This window comes from Myxocyprinus asiaticus, chromosome 46, assembly GCF_019703515.2.
Source record: "Myxocyprinus asiaticus isolate MX2 ecotype Aquarium Trade chromosome 46, UBuf_Myxa_2, whole genome shotgun sequence".
Lineage (NCBI taxonomy): Eukaryota > Metazoa > Chordata > Actinopteri > Cypriniformes > Catostomidae > Myxocyprinus > Myxocyprinus asiaticus.
The window spans coordinates 3626067-3647751 of NC_059389.1; the positions used below are offsets into that span (position 1 = coordinate 3626067).

The 21685-nt window shown below is 37.8% G+C and overlaps 2 protein-coding genes and 2 non-coding genes across 5 annotated transcripts; all 4 read left to right on the forward strand.

Moving 5' to 3' along the window:
• The first annotated feature begins 991 nt into the window (after positions 1 to 991).
• On the forward strand, positions 992 to 7911 carry LOC127435588 (lamina-associated polypeptide 2, isoforms beta/delta/epsilon/gamma-like). The gene is made up of 6 exons (XM_051689146.1): positions 992 to 2156; positions 2467 to 2584; positions 2678 to 2854; positions 2982 to 3082; positions 3225 to 3331; positions 4938 to 7911. The coding sequence occupies exons 1-6, from the start codon at positions 1929 to 1931 to the stop codon at positions 5287 to 5289; spliced, it is 1083 nt and encodes a 360-aa protein (XP_051545106.1). The 5' UTR covers positions 992 to 1928; the 3' UTR covers positions 5290 to 7911.
• Positions 7912 to 11188: 3277 nt separating this feature from the next.
• Positions 11189 to 20527, forward strand: LOC127435589 (phosphate carrier protein, mitochondrial-like). 2 transcript variants are annotated; one of them, XM_051689148.1, is made up of 8 exons: positions 11189 to 11316; positions 11609 to 11751; positions 14947 to 15071; positions 15819 to 15998; positions 17212 to 17393; positions 17785 to 17957; positions 19012 to 19122; positions 19641 to 20527. In XM_051689148.1, the coding sequence occupies exons 2-8, from the start codon at positions 11616 to 11618 to the stop codon at positions 19799 to 19801; spliced, it is 1068 nt and encodes a 355-aa protein (XP_051545108.1). In that variant the 5' UTR covers positions 11189 to 11316; positions 11609 to 11615; the 3' UTR covers positions 19802 to 20527. The 2 variants fall into 2 exon arrangements, with proteins under 2 accessions (XP_051545108.1, XP_051545107.1); XM_051689147.1 differs by lacking the exon at positions 14947 to 15071 and adding an exon at positions 15228 to 15355.
• On the forward strand, positions 17457 to 17684 carry LOC127436355 (small nucleolar RNA SNORA53). The gene has a single exon (XR_007896377.1). It is a non-coding gene; the product is annotated as a small nucleolar RNA SNORA53 (small nucleolar RNA).
• Positions 19244 to 19471, forward strand: LOC127436354 (small nucleolar RNA SNORA53). Its single transcript, XR_007896376.1, has one exon. It is a non-coding gene; the product is annotated as a small nucleolar RNA SNORA53 (small nucleolar RNA).
• Positions 20528 to 21685: the final 1158 nt, after the last annotated feature.

Below are 21685 nucleotides of genomic sequence, written 5' to 3' on the forward strand. Positions count from 1 at the left end.
AGGGAATGTAATGGCAGAAGAGGAAGGATGTGTTGGATAATATAAAAAGACTAAACTGTGTATTGCACATAGTTATTGCTCAATGGGGCAGTTTTAACTGTTCATGAGATGGATAGCCTGAGGAAAAACCTGTTCCTGTGCCTGACGGTTCTGGTGCTCTGAAGCGTCAGCCAGAAGGCAACAGTCCAAAAAGGTAGTGGGCAGGGTGAGTGGGGTCCAGAGTGATTTTTCCAGCCTTTTTCCTCACTCTGGAAGTGTATAGTTCTTGAAGGGGGGGCAGGGGACAACCAATAATCCTCTCAGCTGTCCAAACTGTCCTTTGTAGTCTTCTGATGTCTGATTTTGTAGCTGAACCAAACCAGACAGTTATTGAAGTGCAGAGGACAGACTCAATGACTGCTGAGTAGAACTGTATCAGCAGCGCCTGTGGCAGGTTGAACTTCCTCAGCTGGTGAAGGATAGATAGATAGACAGATAGATAGATAGATAGATGGATAGATAGATATGGACAGATGATGGATGGATGGATGGATGAAGGATAGCTAGATGATGATTGATGGATTGATCGATGATGATGGATGGATAAATAGATAGATGATGGATGGATGATGGATAAATAGATAGATGATGGATGGATAGATAGATGATAGATGATGGATATATGGATGGATGATGGATAGATAGATAGATGATGGATATATGGATGGATGATGGATAGATAGATAGATGATGGATGGATAGATAGATAGATGATGGATGGATGGATTGATGATGATAGATAGATAGATGATGATGGATGGATATATAGATGATGATGGATGGATAGATAGATGATGATGGATGGATAGATAGATGATGATGGATGATGGACAGATGATGGATGGATGATGGATAGATGATGGATGGATGATAGATAGATGATAGATGGATGGATAGATAGATGATAGATGGATGGATAGATGATGGATGGATGATAGATGGATGGATGGATAGATGATGGATAAATGATGGAAGGATGATGGATAGCTAGATGATGATGGATGGATGATGGATAGACAGACAGCTGATGGAGGGATAAATAGATGATGATGGATGAATAGATAGATAGATGATGGATAGCTAGATAATGACTGGAATTATACACATTATTCAACTAAACAAAAACACCCATCTAAACCTACTGAATATATAATGTATTTTGTGATAATATACAACCCAGACAAAACTCTATATTTCACTTTAATTTCTCTAATCCACTGAAATATAATGCCCTTTATCACAATGTTTTTCTTTTCTTTTTTCTCAGACTTTAACACAAAGAACGACTGACTGTAAAGAAATTCGCTCAAACTCAAGTGTGTTTGCTGGTGTTGCAGACTAACACCACATGCAGCAGCTGCTGCTCCATGTCGAGCTCTTTGTTTTGGACCAACGTCTGTCACTCTTCCTCATCGACCAATGGAAGAACGCGTTACTGAATGCAGTCAGACAATGAGCGTCGAGTTTTATGACACTGTGCCTGTTCCGACGCGCGCGCACCGAGCCGTCGAGCTATTTCTACTTTTATCCGCCTTGTTAAACCGCTTAAATCCATATTTTAGCATCGGTTTTTTTTTTTTACTAAATAAAAAAATATAGATATACAGTCTTCCAAAAAAAAAAAACAAAAAAAAACATATTTGCACGAAATAAATAGCTGTGTTTGTCGTATATTCACACGAGGACATTCAAACGAAAGCGCGAGCCGGTTTGACGGTGTCAACAGCGCGAGACAGAGTTGCACGCTTTTATTACGGATTTATTATATTTTATAAACTTGCAAAATACTTTAATTCGATTCTAAAAAATTGCACTTGTAATAAGGAAATAATTGCACTCGCATTTTGTAGGTAAAAGTCCGTGTTTTCTATTGCACTCCGGTATAAATCATGGCGCAATTTCTCGAGGATCCGGCGTCGCTCACTAAAGAGAAACTGAAGAGTGAGTTAATGGCCAATAAGGTTCCTCTGCCCAGCGCTGACAGCAAGAAAGACGTGTATGTTCAGCTGTATCTGAAGAACCTGACCGTGCTCAACAAGAAGAACCCTCCTGCGGACACTTTCTCCAGTGATGACGACACAGCTCCGGTACTGTCCAACAGGAGCCGCTCTGGGAGGGTGAGCGCGGATATCTGGCTAATGAAAATCAATGCATTCACTGAACACTGATTTGCATGACTGAGATAAATGTAGAAGTCTAGGATTTAGGATATAAGGTTCTAATAAACTAGTAATATTATTATTAAAAATAATAAAAACTTAATTAATAGAGCAACAGTAGTTTGACATTGTTTGCATTATTTGATGTTAAAACTTAATTTAAATAATTTTAAAGTGTGTGTGTGTGTGTGTGTTATATATATATATATATATATATATATATATATATATATATATATAAAACTTCTGATGTTTTCTTCATCCTCAGAAAGCCACAAGAAAGACAGACAGAGTTCGGGCTGACCAGAAGGATGTTTTCGGTTTGACTGATGAAGAATTGAAGGTGCAGCTTCTAAAATATGGGGTCAACTCCGGGCCGATTGTTGGTGAGTGTTTTTGGTTCCCGTAATGTAGAAATTTTCCAGGATTGAATCACTGTTTTGAATGTTTTCCAACCGGCTCTGTCCTCTAAATGACAGCATCTACGCGTAACGTGTACGAGAAGAAACTTCAGCAGCTCCAGGAACAGCCTCCAGTGGAGACCACACTACTCGAACCTGAGACCACCATCCCAGAGACCGTCACCATCAAGCCAGATGGAAACCAGAACGGAAACACACATTCAGCAGAAGATCAGTACAGCGACAAAGAAGAAGGTAAGCCTTTGTTCTCCATGAGAACTTCATCCTTTGTTATTAAGTGTCGTGGTCACAGTATCTCAGGACTTTTCTACCTTCCTTCTCTTTTTCACCAATGTTGCTGTTCCTCTAATTGATATTCCAGAAGTTGAATCAATCCCAGAACCTCCCATAGCAACTAAGCCGGTCCGGAGCAGAGGTAAAACTCCAGTCACCACCAGGACCAGCAGCAGACAGCGCACCAAAGTAAAGATTAAACTTAAACTAATTGATTACTAAATTCCACGTGGGGGGAAAATGCATCACAATAAAGAGTCTCATCAGGCCTTTTTGCATTCTGTAATGTTAAAAAATGTGCTGAGCTGTCTTTTGCATGTGTGCTCAACAGCAGGTGGACGAAACAGCATCTGCTGATGTTCAGGAAACAACTGTGGACGGAGAAGATATTTTAAAGAATATGTTCCCTAATGAACCTGCCACGCCCACTGGAATAATGTGAGTGTCCTGATGATGTGTTAAGAGTGTTATTGCATGTTTGACAGCTGCCATTTATAGGGGTGTGACGATGCATCCATCCAATAACCAACGATCCAATGTTATTGATACAACACGTAAATATCGATATAGAATTTTTTTTTAAGATGCACATTTATTTTAATACTCTCATGTCGGGGGCCTGGGTAGCTCAGTGGTAAAAAGACGCTGGCTACCACCCCTGGAGTTCGCTAGTTCGAATCCCAGGGTTAGCTGAGTGACTCCAGCCAGGTCTCCTAAGCAACCAAATTGGCCCGGTTGCTAGGGAGGGTAGAGTCACATGGAGTAACCTCCTCGTGTTCACTATAATGTGGTTCTCGCTCTCGGTGGGGCGCGTGGTGAGTTGAGTGCGGATGCCGCGGTGGGTGGTGTGAAGTCTCCACACGCGCTAGGTCTCCGCGGTAATGCGCTCAACAAGCCACGTGATAAGATGCGCGGATTGATGGTCTCAGACGCGGAGCACATTGGAAATTGGGCATTCCAGATTGAGGAGAAAAGGGGAGAAAAAAAAAAGTTATGACAATTTTTGCACTGTGGGGCCCATTGTCACGACTAGCAGTCAATAGAAATGTATTTATTTAATTTTTAACAAAAATTTGAAATTGAACCGGAAAATTAAATCAATGAGCCGGTGTGCTGTGGTCTGGGTTTGGTGGGCCGCTCCAGTCCGCCCCTGCACTCGTCCCTTGAGCGCTTTTGCTGAATATCGTGATGGCTCGCGACATATTGAATCATAATATACACCGTGACACATACAGTATATCTTATTGTGAAGAAAATCGACGATACGCAGCTCTATTGATGAGAGAGTTTGTTTTTTTGTGAGTTGAAGTGAACGTAAAGGTGAGAGAGGGTAGTCTTAGTCCATTATAAACCGCAACTAAATATGTATTTGATTAGTCTCTTTTGGCTTGTTTTCCAAAATAATATCAAAAACTCCTTTAAAACATCATACATTAACTTTAGGAGCTATAATGCAGAATAATGTTTTTTTTTTATTGGAGAATGTTGAATACAATATTTAAATATTTTAATATATCTAAAAATCCTTAAAACAAAATACATTTATCAGAGAAGCAACGTATAAGATTGCTTTCAGAGAATATGTCTTGAATATGAGTATATATTTATTTCTTTAGTGCACTGCCAGAAGTATGAACAAGTGAAAAAGTACACTTATATTCAAGATACAAACTCTGAAAGCAAGTTTAAATGTCTTATATTTGCTTCTCAAGTCAATTTATATTGTTTTAAGGATTTTTTGATCATTTTAAATGGAAAACAAGACAAACTCGTGATAACAGGATTTTTTTTCTTTGTAATTCAGTGAATGTCATTTAGAGGTAGTTTTAAGTTGAGGCACAAGCTGAATAGTCGGTTAAGAGCTAATGATTAATCGTTATAGTCGAATAGTCAATTAAACGTTCTAATAATCGTTAGATTAGTCGATTATCAAAATAACCGTTAGTTGTGATCAAATTAGTACTGTTTACATAAAGTCTTCTTTACTTTTTTACCACTTTTAACTTTCCTGAGAGCATTTGTAATTTGTTATATTTGCGAACAGGGTCACGTGTCGGAGACCGATCCGCGGTGCGGCTGGACGTCCAGTGAAGCCGTTGAATCTCTGGTCTGAGGAACCCCTCCTGCAGCAGCACGTTTACACAGCGACCAAATCGTCCATCACGGACATTTGCGCTTCAGCACCTGCTGTGCATCCTCGATCCCGCTGCTCCTTCTCCTTCTGGTTGAAGCTCCTTGTGCTCCTTGCACTGGCTGCGTCACTGTACTACACCTTCCAGAATGTCACGACCGACCAGATCAGCGCCTGCCAGCTCTTCGTCCAGGACAGTGTCATCACTCCCATCGTCAATTACATTAGTTGGGAAAGCGATGGTGTGAGCGGCGACGGCAAATGAGCGCCGCCCGTCTGTCGATTCGCGCTTCAGCATGCATCTACTGTCAGACTAAATTTTCTAGTCTAGTTTCGCTGGTACTTTAAGAAGCAACGCATCGTCAGGGTTTTGGGGGGTGGGGGTGTGTGTTAATGCAGTTCGACTTAGCAGTCATGTCTATATAGACTTGTCTTTTTAGTTACTGTAGTCTTTAAACTCGGTGTGCATTGTGTTTCAATCTTGCTTTCGGATTTCACTGTTTTGTAGCATACGAAACGACGTAGAGTGATGTAGTGTTTTATGATTGATAATAGTAAATCTTTTGCTACAGTACACCAGCAAAACAAAACGAGTTTTTTTATTTCTAAATCTTTTAGTAAAGTGCCAACATATGGCCCACACGAGCACAATTTAGTTTCAAACACATCAAGGTTGGAATGGAAAAAACTGAAGCTGAATGTTTGAAAAAAAATTCAACATTTTTTCCTAAATGAATATGGCATCTTTTATTTCAGAACGGCTGAAGTTGACATTTTAGAGTTGCTAATGAGACCAAAAATTATTTTTTTTTTTTTTTTTTTTTTTTTTTTAAAGCGCTCTAATATAGTAGGGTGAATCTAACGAAGACATGTCTGAAAAATATTTCACCCCAAGATCAAAAATTTAATTTGTTTTAAATGGGGCCATTTAGTATTTATTTTTTTATTTATTTATTTTTTTTTGGACTAAATTTTCATGATGATTAAGTACTTTCTTCCCAAGATTTTTACTACTGTAATGCAATTATTAAATCTCGTACAAAATGCGGTAATAAAAATCATCCTGACTGGACTCAATTTTTCTTGATAAATATTATCATCATCTTAAATGTAATTCAGTAGAACAAATACTACCTTGACATATACTTACAACTGTTTATTATAAATGGTTTTTTTTTTTACTATTTAAATAATTTGTAATTATTTTAATGCTTTACAGGTATAACAATGAGATTTTTTTTATTTTTTTTGGATTTTCCCCCTTTTCTCCCAATTTGGGATTCCCAGTGTGCTTTTAAGTCCTCGTGGTCGCGTAGTGATTCGCCTCAGTCCGGGTGGCGGAGGACGAATCCCAGTTGCCTCTGCGTCTGAGACCATCAACCCACGCATCTTATCACATGGCTTGTTGAGCGCGTTGCCACGGAGACATAGCGCGTGTGGAGGCTTCACGCCATCCACCGCGGCAACCACGCTCAATTCACCAGGCGCCCCACCGAGAAAGAACCACATTATAGCGACCACGAGGAGGTTACCCCATGTGACTGTACCCTCCCTAGCAACCGGGCCCATTTGGTTGCTTAGGTGACCTGGCTGGAGTCACTCAGCACGCCCTGGGATTCGAACTAGCGAACTCCAGGGGTGGTAGCCAGCGTCTTTACTGCTGAGCTACCCAGGCCCACTAACAATGAGATTTTGCACATTATTATAATAATTGTGGTGGGATAAGTGCGTAATTTTTATGAAAATAATGTCACAATGCAAAATTCTTAATGGTACGGAAAATTTGACTTATTTCAAGTCAAATATAACTTTTTATTTTTTTTATTTCGATTTTAGGGTTTAAATATACCACGAGCACTCTGTAGCATTTGTTTAAATGATCTGTAGCATTGAAATGTTCAAACTACTTTACCACCAGATCTGATAATGTTTGGTTTTAGTACTAGGCATAAAGATATTTATTTTTATCTAGAGCTTGAACAAAACTGTTATTTTATTCGCCTGAAAGTCTAATGTAGTAAATGAAGCTTTAGCTCTGGTGAAAGACAGCCTGTTTTTTTATTTTTTTTATAGATAATGATGACTCAGTAAATGTGTTTGTGATGTTATCATAATGTGATGTGGCATTATAGCAAGGGCAGGGCCAGAAGGGTGACGGGGTGGCCACCCTAAAAATGAGCTTTGCCACCCCAACTCCGACTCGGAGACTTAACCTGTCTGTGTCGCGCATGGTCCATAACAATGTTACCCCCCCTCGTTACTCGACCTTGCAACCCCTTTGCCACCCCTGGCAAAAAAGTCCTGGGCACGCCCCTGCATTATGGGCGATAACATTTTTAAGACCCATAATGAAAATACTACCCATTGACCTTTTCCTATTATTGTCTGTAATTAATCTGTCTGTGATTGCTCAAACAGTGGCACTCATCTGACTAAACTATGAATTATTTTCTTTGCTGTGATTTTTTTTATTTTTATGAAATATTTTTCCATATATATTTGCTAACTATGGAGTATCTGTCTTCATTTCATGCAGAGAAATACATTTGCGTTCATTTTCCAACTCACATGGGTTTGTTTTTATATTTTACTGTCAGTTAAAATACTTTATAACTGCAATATTTTTCTAATGTCTTCTCAAAAATTTAAAACATTTATTTTAAAACAAAGTGGGTTACTTTTAAATGTACATAACCTACAGTAAATCCACTACTAATATTTTAGTTTTTGTGGGCCATGTCTTAAGGTAGTGAATGGCATAAAATGAGTCAAATTTGCACTTTGTATTTTTTAGGCAGCTAACTGTGGAAAATTGGTTATTTGGAATAAGTTGATTATTCACTGTTGATTCAGTACAATACTTGTGTGAAATAAAAGAAAATTGAAATCCCAGAGGTGACCTCTACATTTGCTTGTAGTGTGTCCACAGCAAGGTCAACTCGGTTGTCGGACACAAATACACACTTACACTTCATTACAGGAATATTATTTAACGAGGAAGTTTTTGTTTAATTTTAAGACAGAGATTTGACCTTCAGATACACCAATGCACATGAAAACCATAATCTTAGTTTAGCATTTTAAAATATGCACACAAATTTATTTTGCCATTAATTGTTGTACATTACTAATACACATAAATAGCCACAATCACAAGAATGCAAAGACAATAGATGGTGACCGAGTTCCAGTCGATCTCACATTGCACAATGCTCTTTTAGTAAAGCCCCGCCCACGTTTATCTTTACCGATCGGCCCGAATCCTACTATGGCGAAGGCTTGGCTCATGAATATTAAGTAAGCAACTCTGTAGGCCTGGTTGATTGGCTAAAAGAAGCTGTAGGTAGGTGGGCACTAGTCGGTCAGCGAATTAGCGAATCCTACTATGACGAAGGCACAGCTCATGAATATTAATTAAGTCCCTTGACTGAACAGTCAAAAGGTTCCCAGAACTGGGATGTACAGGGCTATTCACACAGAATTATTTTTTAAATTTGTTTTTTTATTTTACAACTTCGTTGCCATGACAACGTAACACTATTAACCATTCACATAATAGTGATCTATATATAATGTATGATAAAATAGTGAATTGTCAAAATAATGGTAGTAGATCATTCTGCCAAAAACAGTGATGGTGTGGTTATTACACCTGATGAAGTGTGCTATGCTAATGAGAAACTGGCAGTGAACAAAGGATGTGGCCCTGACCAAGTAACAGCAGAACATCTGAAGTGTGCTTGCCAAAGAATCTTAGTGTTACTTGCTATGTGTTTTTCTGGATTGTTAATGCATGGCATACTACCTGACTCTATGTTATCTGTTTTATTAGTGCCAGTAGTCAAAGACAAAACCGGTAAAATATCCAGCATAGAAAATTACAGGCCAATTGCCCTGGCTAGCATACTCTCAAAAGTATTAGAACAAATTATTTTGGATAGGCTTCAAGAAGGCATAATAACCACCAACAATCAGTTTGGTTTTAAAAGTAAACATGGCACAGATTTGTGCATATATGCACTGAAGGAAGTCGTTAGTCAGTATAAAAGACATAACACTACAATATGTGTGTGTTTCCTGGATGCATCTAAAGCTTTTTACCAAATCAATCATGGCAAATTGTTTATGAAACTACAATAGCGAGGGGTTCCCCATATTTGATAAGAATTTTGCATTATTGGTATTTACATCAAACCTTGCATACCAGATGGGGTAGGAGTATATCTGCACCCTTCCTTATGACCAATGGGGTCCGACAAGGTGGAATACTGTCACCCGTTCTTTTCAATTTGTATATGGATGATCTTTCTAAATAATTAAAGGAGTGTAAGACTGGATGTATGGTGGGAGGTAGTCTTATTAACCATTTGATGTATGCTGATGACTTAGTCATTCTGTCTCCTTATAGTGCTGGATTACAGCAACTGATTAGAGTCTGCTCAAGCTATGGTGTATGACATTAAATTTAATCCTAAAAAGAGTGTTGTCATGATACCTAAAACCAAGGAAATTTTCCCTCATTCTATATGGCAGACCAAGTGCTAAATGTGGTGAACAAAGTAAAATATTTGGGTCACATCATCAGGAATGATCTATGTGATGATGACGATGTGTATGCACAAGATGGCAAAATAGCCCTTTTTAGAGCCTACTGTACTTCACTTTATGCAGCCCACTTGTGGTGCAGGTGTAGTAAGGCTAAAGTGAAAAAGTTTCAGGTGGCATTTAATGATGCATTTACAAATTTTTTTTTTTTCACAATTTACAGTTTTATAACAAAGTTCCCAAGATGGACATGTGCAAGCCACATGTTTGTGACTAACAATGTTCCCAACTTTTATGCTGTGTTGAGGAATTTTATGTATAATTTTATGTGTCGATGAATTGATTTAAACAATTTAATCATAATGGCCTTAACTGACCCCACATTAAGTGACACAAGGTATTCCTTTTGATTTGGGAAACATTAGAACAAAAGCCTGTATGTGTTTTCATCACTGTGTTGCTGTCTACGTGTTGTTTTTGTTTGTATGTTTTTAATGATATGGACTTATGTGTCTGAAATAAAAAGAAATGTAACACCGTAAACCATAAAACGATCATAAATATGACAATTTTTTTTTTTTTTTACTATTACGCATTATGCTGAATAAATATCATATTCATAGGAAACAATCCGCACATTGCAAAACAAATTTCCCACATTTTTTTAAATGAACTCAAATCCTATGTCAGCCTTGAGACAACAAAAATGGCTTAACCCTTGTGCGACCTTCGAGACATTTTTGTCATTTTCATTTTTTCGATCATTTTGGCTGTGTTAATGCCAACGGCATACATTTTGCCAAAGGTGTGTATTTTTGGGGGAATTTTGATATTTCAACCCTTGTTCCTATAATACATCTATAATACACTGTGTACACAAAATAGTTACACTCAGGACCTTCAGGACAAAAATGTCCCCATTGAAACCCATTAAAACTGCAATATTTGATCCCAGTGCCGTTAAAGCATAAAATCATAAATTATATGATATTATGCTTTCATTCCGGAGCCCTGGCTTCAAAATTTAAATTTTTTATATTTTCCACCGGATGGCGCCATTTTTGTCATGTTTATCCTATGGAGCAAATACATGCTTTTTACCTATTTTCTGTTTGCTGTATTATAGAGCACTGCAGGACAATTGAATAAATGATGCAGCTAAAATTGTGTGGGTGTGTTGGTATGGATGTCAGAGTGTGTTTTGTATGTGTGTATTGAGAAATGTGTGTGTGTGTGTGTGTGTGTGTGTGTGTGTGTGTGTAAAACCAACAGTGGCATTATATAAATAAACGGGTATTTAAAGGGTTAAAATCCTGAAAATGAATGAATATTTGGTAGTTATGATCAGGACTGATGTTGGTTAAAAAAATTAACTCATTGAAAGTGGAAAATAACATTAATATATAATATTATTATGGTAGTTTTTTGACGTGGACATTTTTGTCCTCTAAGGACCTCTGAGTAATTTTTTTAAATTGACGCACAAGGGTTAAATGACTTTCTCAGGCAATGTTCTTGTCTGTTTTCTTTGCATAGATTGCATTAAAAAAGCAACGTGTTTATTAAAATTCACGAGCCAAGCCTTCACTATAGTAGGATCCGTAAAGTAGTGGGCGGAGCATGCAGTGACGCAGTCGTTTCCTTTATCCGGTCCAGCCTTGCAGCGCTCTCACTCACCGCTCGTTCTCTATGCGCAGCCGGTAAAGGAGAGAGGACGGAGGTGCCATTTTACGACAACTTCTCTAAAGTAAGTGTTTCCCCTATATTACATAACCCTTTCTTGATCTGTATGCTTAAATGTGAGTGTCGTTGCTTGATTAAATGGGTTAAATAAATACAATTGGTCTTGCTTTTAGGCCTACCTCATTTGAGAGCGCCAGGCCTCTGACCTCTCCACATAACCACATGATAAGAGATAGAGGACAATGCATGATAATTAATACTTCATCGTTCGTTTTAAAGACATTAATGGGAAAATGCATGGTTATAAATGCCAGTTCATGTGTTGAATGCATAACCAGTGCCCATTCTTCATTCAGTCCCACCATGTATCCGACCACACTGACCCAGCTCGCCCGGGGGAACCCGTTCAGCGCCCCGTTGTTCACGCTACAGAAGGCGGATGAGCCCGAATCACACACCGCCGTACAGAAGCGCAGGTTTGCAGCCGCCGCTGTTGCCGGTAAGAGACCAATAAACCTACTTGTAATGTTTAATTAGGACTCTAAAGAGACAAATGTTTTTATACAGCTTTATTTGGCTTCAGTGCAACATGAAAGACCTTTTATCTTCACATTTTCCCCCTTAAATACGCTGTATTAATGCTAAAAATGGATGTTCCAACGCACAGGATGGTAAATAAAAATAATTCCCAGTTAAATAAAAGGTCAGAAAGAATGCTAGTTGTTTGACTAGTTAGCACACTGCTAACTAGATCTTAGCAACCTGTAGTGTAGATATCCTGTAATATTTTTAGGCTCCCTTTTAAAAAGTCCTACATTTATCATTTGTGTTTTAGGTGTATTTTAGCTTATGAATAGTTTAAATAGTCGCTTAACTCTTTTGGGCCTTGTTGCTTTCATGGAGGGCAGTGAAGGACAAATTTGGAGGACGTGTTTAAAAGATTTCTGGTGGAGAATGCGGGATCACTCAACAGTTTTAATGCATTATAGTTGTGAATACTTAAATGAAGTGTGTTTAATGTTTTTGAGCTGATGTTGTTTATTTAAAGTGTCCTATCCAGCACATGACCTGTGTGTGTACTGCACCTCTCAATGGGGCGTGATCTGATTGGCTCTCAGTCTTCAGAATGTGTCCAGATCCAATATCATGTGTCCTACACTTGCCCAACATCTAGTCATAACTTTTAATGCATGTTATATTTCTCTTTCTCTTTAATTAGGGTATATGTTTGTTATATTTTTAAATAATGTGGCTTTTTTTGAAACACTTCTTTATTTAATATGCATATTCGTTTCTTTATCAGTTTACCAGGGTGAATATAGAGTTTGACTGTAAACAGATGATTTGACAGGCTGTTTTGAGTTTAGTTTAGCAAAGTTTGAGTAAAAATAGCTTAAGTGTTTCATGTTTTTAAACTATTTTTTTTTTAAATTACAGTTAAATGTGATTTCTGCAATACTAGTGGCACCAAACATAATTTAAAATATATTTTTACAAACATACGGAAGCCCATAGAGGCCATGTATTGACAAAGAACAAACTTTGGTTAAAGGAATACTCTGCATTCAATACAATTTAAGCTCAATCAACAGCATTTGTGGCATAGTGTTCATTATGACAAAAATAATTTAGACTTGTCCCTCGTTTTCTTTAAAAAAAAATAAAATCAAAAATCTGGGTTACGGTCATTCACTTGCAATGGAAATGCCAATCTGTAAACGTTAAAATACTCACGGTTTCAAAAGTACAGCCACAAGACTTAAACAATAGGTGTGTTAACATGATTTTAGTGTGATAAAATCGCTTACTAATGTTTTCTGTGTAAAGTTATAGCCAATTTTACCACTTCATTGCAATGACGACGTAACGCCATAATCCCGCAAAAATGGCAATTTATTTGAGCTCAAAAAATTAATGTGCGAGTTTTGACAAGAATGTAAGTGGTTTTATAAAATTGTAAGTTTCACACTACTCACTGTCAATGCTCAAAATTGGCCTCATTCACTTCCATTGTAAGTGCCTCACTGTAACCTCGATTTTTGTTGAAAAGGAGGGACAGATTTTTTTTTTTGTCGTAATCAACATTATGCCACAAATGCTGTCGATTCAGCTTTACTTGTATTGAGCCAATGTTTCTTTAAGGTTTTTCAAAATTTCTGGGCCTTAACAACCACATAGCAACCCCATAGCAACTGCCTAGCAACCTCCCAGAACAAGCTATAATATCACTATAGATAGAAACTTCAACCTTGAAGCTTTTGAACCCATTTTAAACTAGGGATGTGCGAGACTAGTCGACTAAACGGTTCTAAACAGTCGACACTGGAATTACTAGTCGGTTAATATTTCCCCCATTAAACTGATCATCATTTTTACACATTTACGTTTGGCTTGATATTTTTACAGGGGCTGCGCTTAAATTACTGTCATATGTTACATATTTTAAATAGAATTAATAATACAAATATTATTTTAAAAAGAGGATATCTAGAGCAGATACAAAGTTTCATTTCACACGCTGCACGTGTTTCTTCTCTCTCTCACTCACGGCGCGTGCAGGAAAATGTCATCTCGTTAGACAAGCAAACTTGGCAAAGTAGTTATGAACAACAGTAGTTATGGGAATCGGATTACCAAACGTTTGAATGTCCCTATGGATGTTTTCACATTTGAGTCTTGTCGTTATTTTTCCGCTGAGCGGGCTTTTTCAAGCGCAGGATAGCCGCCTCAGGTGAGTCGAGTCCTGTCTTTCACCGGACCATGTCGACGTGTTAATTTTGCTCATCAAAAAATGTATTCAAGTAGCCTAGAAAATGACTGTTTTCAACGAGATTTTGCCGACTGCTTAAAGGGTTTTGTTCTTTTAAACATGATGTGCACACAAAATAGAATACATTAGGTTTTGTAGGCTACATCACAGGCCTGTTTTTTTCTATCCTATGGCTACTTTTTTTACAATACATTTTTTTATATCGTAACTGTTATTGGTTAACGTTCTTTATCGAACAGCTGTCATATTAGATCAATGACTAATGCATGACTGCACGTTGTGAAATACACGCAAAATTTCAGCAATTTTTTTTTCTTTCATAGGTTTGGCTTAGTCTACCTGTTAATTATTTTCAACAATGTACTGACTGTTTTAATATGTTAAATAACTTGGTGAATTCCGTTTAGAACCGGCTGGGTTGCTCTATTGGTCCTGCACTATTAATTCAATTGTTTTCAATAAATATGCCTGTTAAAAAAACGTTGATTCAGTGAATGCGTGTCATGTTCTATATTTAATGTACAATGAGGCCAGCATGTCACAGATAAATACCCCTTTTCAGTGGAATTTAGCGTCACATTTGGAATAGATTAAGTGTTTTAATTGGGCTGCACAAACACATTTTTTGACTGTTTTCTGAAGGTTGGTTTCTTTTTAGACTAGTCGACTTAAGAATTTCTGTTTAAACGTCAGTGAAATTACACGTTCAGCACATCCCTATTTTAAACTTTCATACAAGGATTTGTCAAGCCTAAATTTTTTTTTTTTTTTTCTAGTTCTTTTTGCAGTTCTTTTTGGGGTCAGAGTGTCAGAAATTAAGGTTCAAGGTCACACTTTAAAGCACTGTGTGCTGCTTTTCCACTAACCTCCAAACGAACCTCTCGGACTTTGTGTGGATGAACATGATTCCATGTTTCTCCTCAGAGGGAGACAGCTGTGAGTTTGGCTCACAGAAATACTTCATCCTCTGTGGCTTTGGAGGAATTCTGAGCTGTGGCACCACACACACGGCTGTGGTGCCCCTCGACCTGGTCAAGTGCCGAATGCAGGTCTGTGTGTGTGTGTGTGTGTGTGTGTGTGTGTGCTGGAGTCTCCTGAGTATGTGTGTTTGTGTGATTTGACCCCGGTGCACCCCCTCATCAGCATGTTAAGTGTCGTGTTTGTGACGCATGAGCATGTGTGTTCCTGTGTTCCCCACGTCACAGAATCGACCGATAGCTGTGAGTTTGGCTCAGGAAAATACTACATCCTCTGCGGGTTTGGGGGCATCTTGAGTTGTGGTATTACGCACACGGCCGTCGTACCACTCGACTTGGTGAAGTGCCGTCTCCAGGTCTGTACTCACCTTCCCCTCATCACATTTATTTGATGACATCCGTGGCGAAGGGTCACTAACATTTTTGGGAGGCTCAGTGTGACCTGACTAACAATCTAACCACTTAATTTCTGGTCAATCACCTGCTTCTAATTGGTAACAGAGTTACAAAATCATTTCAACTAAAGCCAGATTGAGTTTTTCCAATTTGCTTGTGCCTAAAAGAATAGTTCACCTAAAATTAAGTATTAAGTATTTAGATTTAATTTAGCATTCTGTGACACACTGCCACTGATGTTATCCAGGTGAATATTTTGCAATTAACTTTTGGTTTATCCAGCATGCAAATACCATTTTTTAAGTGAAACCATTAACCATGTTCCTTCGTGTCCAACCAGTTCCTGGTGAAGTATATCTGTGATTGGTTATCACTGTGTGTTGTGTTTAATGGCCATTGCAATAATGGAAATGCTGTGTTTAGGTGGACCCAGCTAAATACAAGAGCATCTTCAATGGTTTCTCAGTCACGATCAGAGAGGATGGCATGCGTGGGTTGGCTAAGGGTTGGGCGCCCACCTTCATCGGTTACTCCATGCAGGGACTCTGCAAGTTCGGCTTCTATGAGGTTTTCAAAGTCCTGTACGGAGATCTGCTAGGAGAGGTGAGTTGTAGGGCTGAAAATAATAACTACTTTGATAATCAATTAATCTCATTTACAAATATTTTCTTTTTCCTACTATTGTTGTATTAAAATCATGTTCGAGTACAGACACCAGACTTCCTTGTCTTGCCCAATGTTTTCATACATCTCTTTAACAAATTAGCATAGTGAGTTCTCTGAACTTCCATATCAGAAACATTATAAATTATAAATTGTTTGCAAAACCATTCTTGCATACATTTTTTGAATTCTTTGAAAGACCATTCTTGTAACATTGCACGTTCTACCTAAAACCGTTCTTGCCATTCTCAAAAGAATGGTTTTAAGAACAATTTGAGGCATTCTTCGTACAACCATTCTTGCGCATCTTTTCGCAGTCTTGGTAAAACCCTTCTTGCGCAACTTTTCGCAGTCTTGGTAAAACCCTTCTTGCGCAACTTTTCGCAGTCTTGGTAAAACCCTTCTTGCGCAACTTTTCGCAGTCTTGGTAAAACCCTTCTTGCGCAACTTTTCGCAGTCTTGGTACTTTTCGCAGTCTTGGTAAAACCCTTCTTGCGCAACTTTTCGCAGTCTTCGTAAAACCATTTTTTGTATAAATTGTTGCATTAAATTCAGTGCAGCATTGAAAAAAACTATTTGACACATTCGTTCTGTTTCACGATTAAAGCCAAATGTTTAATAAACCAGAAAGTTTATTCTGTGGGCTTTAGTAGCAGGATGAATGTGTAAATTGTTCGTAAAACCATTCTTGAGTAACTTTTCACAGTCTTCGTAAATACATTTTTTGCGTATATTGTTGCGTTTAATTCAGTGCAACAATTTACAAAATAATGGTTTTGTGAGCAATTCGACACATTCGTTCTGTTTAATGAATGAAGCCAAATGTTTCATAAATTAGCATGGTGCATGTTTTTAGGAATTCCAAATAATGTGCAAATTGAAGGCTATGAAAGCAAATATGAATGCATTTGGGCTGTGCTGAAACAATCATATATTGATGTATTGCAGTACTATTTCTCACAATATTTTGTTAATAATCTGTCTGTTAAAAATTGCTCTTTGTGAGTACAACTCTGTAAAATGATTTAAAGTCTTTATCCAGTAATTTCCAGAAGGAAATGCCATGGAAATTCATTGGTCAATTCAAAAGATGTGGCAACCCTGAGGTATCTGTTAGCTATGATGCTCATGTGAGCTTCCTGTCCACTAACAGGAAAAAGCATACATGTGGAGAACCTCGCTGTATCTGGCTGCCTCTGCCAGCGCAGAGTTCTTCGCAGATATTGCTCTGGCCCCTATGGAGGCGTGTAAAGTGCGTATCCAGACGCAACCCGGCTACGCCAACACCTTGAGAGAGTGCGCCCCCAAGATGTATGCTGAGGAAGGACTCTGGGCGTGAGTATCCTGGACTTTGAACCTCTTCTAATACTGGGTTATAAAGAAAAAGCTTGTAAGATCAACACGTTCCTTAGATCCACCTCTAGGGATTTCCTCTGGTCTGGTACTGTTCTCTCTTTGGGAGCAGCAGGATCAGGCCGGAGGTTTCCCAGCAGCTTTTGCGGCTGTACAGTTGGAGGTGCTTGAGTCATTGACGTGTGAGATCAGTCTACCTGCTTACCCAGCATCCTCTCTGCCCTGATCCTTCACAGGACGACACCAGGGCAGAACAGCTGGGGAGCGGACAAACTACGAAAGACACATTTGATAAAACAAGCAATTTGTGGTTGGTCTTTTGAAGTACAACCAGTCTGAAGACTTTATGAAACTGTTGTGAATCTTCTGTCAGGTTCTACAAAGGTGTGGTTCCTCTGTGGATGAGACAGATCCCCTACACCATGATGAAGTTTGCCTGCTTCGAGCGCACCGTTGAATTGCTTTACAAATACGTGGTGCCCAAACCCCGCAGCGAATGCTCCAAACCCGAACAGCTGGTCGTCACTTTCATTGCTGGATATATCGGTAAGGCTTATTATGATTATTCAATTTAGACATAATTTGTACAATTATTTTAGTACTTGTACACTTAACTATTAAGATCATAATGGGTTTTATTAACAATTTACACTATCGTTCTGTTTGTTTCAGGAAAGAGGCCAAATGTTTAATTTAACAGTGCATTTTCTTAGGACTTCCATAGCAGAACATATATGTAAACTGTTCGTAAACCATTCTTGTGTAACTTTTTGGACTCTTAAAACGATTCTCGCGTAAATTGTCGTGATCAGTTCAACGCAACAATTTACTAAGAATGGTTTTACGAACAATTTGACACATTAGTTCTGTTTCATGAATGAAACCAAGTGTTCTTAGGACTTCCTTAGCAAAAAGAATGTGGAAATTGTTTGTAAAACCATTTTTGCGTTAATAGTTGCAATTAATTCAATGCAAAAGTTTACGAATGTGGAAATTGTTCGTTAAACCATTCTTGTGAAAGAGGTCGCATTCAATGCAGCAATTTACCAATGTGTTATTTCTTTGTAAACCCATTTTTGCGTAAATGGTTCCAATAAATTGAATGCAACAGTTTACAAATTTAAATGCAGCAATTTATGAATGTGTAAATTGTTAGAAAAACATTTTTACTAAATGGTCGCATTCAATGCAACAAATTATGGATGTATAAATTGTTCTTTTAAACAACTTTTTTCAGTACAATGCAACAATTTCAAATGTGTAAATTTTTCGTAAAACCGTTCTTGTGTAAATGCTCACATTGTTCATAAAACCCTTGCATAAATTGTTGCGTTCAATGCACCAATTTACAAAATAGTTTACAAACAATTTGACATTTGTTCTGCTCTGGTTTAGTGGATGAAGCCATATGTTGAATAAATTAGCAAGGTGCATGTTTTTAGGACTTCCATACAAAATTTAACGTGTAGTTAAAGGAGAAAATGTTGAGCCAATCATTTAACTTCATGGCTATATTTACACATCACTTTTACAGATCTGCGTGGGGGTTTTTTTTATGCCAGCATTCAGTTTCATCCATGTTTTGTTTTTGTCTCCATAGCTGGTGTATTCTGCGCCATCGTGTCTCACCCTGCTGACTCGGTTGTGTCCGTGTTGAACAAAGAGAAGGGAAGCACAGCCGTGCAAGTGCTCAAGAGACTCGGACCTAAAGGTGACTTTAATTTGTCTTTTAGAAGGTGTGAATGGCACTGTGTATGAGTTTTACAACTTTCTAATGTCACTTATAGCAAATAGAAATAACTTTTTAAATCTCGCATGGCTATTTTTTAGTCAACACGTTCCTTAGATCCACCTCTAGGGAGTCCCTCCGGTCTGGTTCTGTTCTCTCTTTGGGAGCAGCAGGATCAGGCTGGAGGTTTCCCAGCAGCTTTTGCGGCTGTACAGTTGGAGGTGCTTGAGTCATTGACGTGTGAGATCAGTCTACCTGCTTACCCAGCATCCTCTCTGCCCTGATCCTTCACAGGACAACACCAGGGCAGAACAGCTGGGGAGCGGACAAACTATTTAAATAAAGTTACAGCGAGTTTAGAAACCATATCAACAAAAAAAGATGTATTGCATGTCGGGTTATGAAATCTCTGTGGTTTAAAATTCAGCTTGTATGCAGATAATTTTGTTTTGGTCCAGGCCTACTTGATTGACCTTTAAATGGAAATTGTGTTTCTCCAGGTGTATGGAAGGGTTTGGTCGCCCGTATCATCATGATCGGTACCCTGACCGCCCTGCAGTGGTTCATCTACGACTCCGTGAAGGTGTACTTTCGTATGCCCCGCCCACCTCCCCCCGAGATGCCCGAGTCCCTCAAGAAGAAGCTCGGCCTCACCGAGTAGAGCGTCCGCAAGATCGATGGAACGATCGCCCTCCTCCCCTAAAGTCCCGTCGACACAGCCACACGCCTCTGTTTTCTGTATTTAAGTCTGTACTGAGCACTGCTCACCCCTGCCCCGCCCACCTCTGACATCACAATGGTGCAGGGGTCACCGGTCCCCTTCGCGGGCAAGTTCTATGTCTAAATAGTCTATATAATAAGGTTTGTGAAATGAATGAATGCCATCTGGTTTTAACCTCGTTTCTTTTGTCAGTAGTACAATAAACGAGCTACCTGGATATTAAACAGAAGTGATCCGTTTATTTTATTTCATCCTTTAATAGTTCACTCTAAAATTAAGTTATCATTTTTCACACTTATGTTGTCCCAAACCCATATGACTTTCTTCCGTGGCGCACACAAGGTAACATTAGGCAGAATGTTAGGGATTGAGGGCCTTTATTTAATTTTATAGATAATAGATGCAATGAAAGAGAATGGTGACTGACGCTATCAGTTCCTAATGTTCTGCCTAACTAATAAGAGAATATCAAACAGGTTTGGAACAACATGATGGTAAGTAAATTATGACTGTAATGAACTATCACTTTAACGTTCTTTTGAGCTCTACTACAGATTTTCCGTAGACTGGTAGAGTTGTGCAATCACACGATGTAATTCAACCAACATGCGTTAATCTGCTCTTATTGGTTTGTCAAGAAGTTAAAAAATAAAAGTTATACAAATATTTCCATGTTTTTTTTGTCATTACATGTGGTGCTTCCGTTGTTCAGTGAATGTAGCAGGGTACAAGCATTTTATTAAACCCTGTTCAAGGGATCGTTAATGGAAAAATGTCAATTCTGTCTTAAATTTACTTCAACAATAGATAGTCACAGCTGTGCTGTATCGCAAGCACTTTTGACATTTAGTTCACTATATAAATGTGTGTGTGTGTGTGTGTGTATATATATATCAACAATAAATTTTCTCTAGTTAAAATGCAAAATTTTTTTCCATTAGTGAAAGCAGACATTTTTTTAATCAGTGATTTACATTTGCACTAGTATAAATTACAAATGACATTACTTGTGCAAATACCCATTCTTGATATCTAAGATGCAATTTCAATTACCAGAAGTAAATTTTCTGAATCTAAATGCATTTTCACTAGTAGAATTCTACAATGAACTGTCATTCACCCGTTTAAAACACAGTTACAGATATCTTTAATTTCTTATGTACATGCTAATAAAAACACAATTTTATGTCAATAATTACATTTGTTAAAATAGTGCAAATATCCATTCCTGACATCAATAAGTGAATTACAACTAGTAAAATTGGTAAATTGATTTTTACTAGTGGCAATGTTAATTTCAAATATCTATAATGTGATTGTAATTAATAAGAAAACTTTTTACTATAATTACTCTTCAATTTATTGGTAACTGAAATCCATTTCAATATATCTGAAATACAAAATCTAACATGTTACAGATATCAGAAATTAGTATTTTACTAGTTGTATGTTAATGTAAATTTTGTAATTCATTTGTTTATATCGGCAATGAAAATTTGTACTAGTAACAATTGTAATCATTGATATCAAAAACTAATTTTACTAGCAAGTACTACATTGCTGATATGTGAAATTAGAATTTCAACTAGCAAGAAATTAAGTGCATTTGTAACAGGAGTGGATGACAGATCACTGCGAAATTCTAAGTGTGTAAATGGAATTACAGATATCAATTCTTTTATACAAGTTAAAATTAAAAAAATGTAAATGTCTATTTATAGTAATGTAGACAAAATAAAAAAAAAAAATTTTTTTACCAGTGCAAATGCATTTACTGATATCAAGAATTGGCATTTTCACTAGTAGTAATTCCATTGCGGATAT

Coding starts and splice junctions, on each gene's coding strand:
- LOC127435588 (XM_051689146.1), top strand. CDS start 1,929: ATGGCGCAATTTCTCGAGGATCCGGCGTCGCTCACTAAAGAGAAACTG. Junction 2,157..2,466: donor ACAGGAGCCGCTCTGGGAGG/GTGAGCGCGGAT, acceptor CTTCATCCTCAG/AAAGCCACAAGAAAGACAGA. Junction 2,855..2,981: donor GTACAGCGACAAAGAAGAAG/GTAAGCCTTTGT, acceptor TTGATATTCCAG/AAGTTGAATCAATCCCAGAA.
- LOC127435589 (XM_051689147.1), top strand. CDS start 11,616: ATGTATCCGACCACACTGACCCAGCTCGCCCGGGGGAACCCGTTCAGC. Junction 15,999..17,211: donor ACGGAGATCTGCTAGGAGAG/GTGAGTTGTAGG, acceptor GTCCACTAACAG/GAAAAAGCATACATGTGGAG. Junction 17,958..19,011: donor TTTCATTGCTGGATATATCG/GTAAGGCTTATT, acceptor TTGTCTCCATAG/CTGGTGTATTCTGCGCCATC.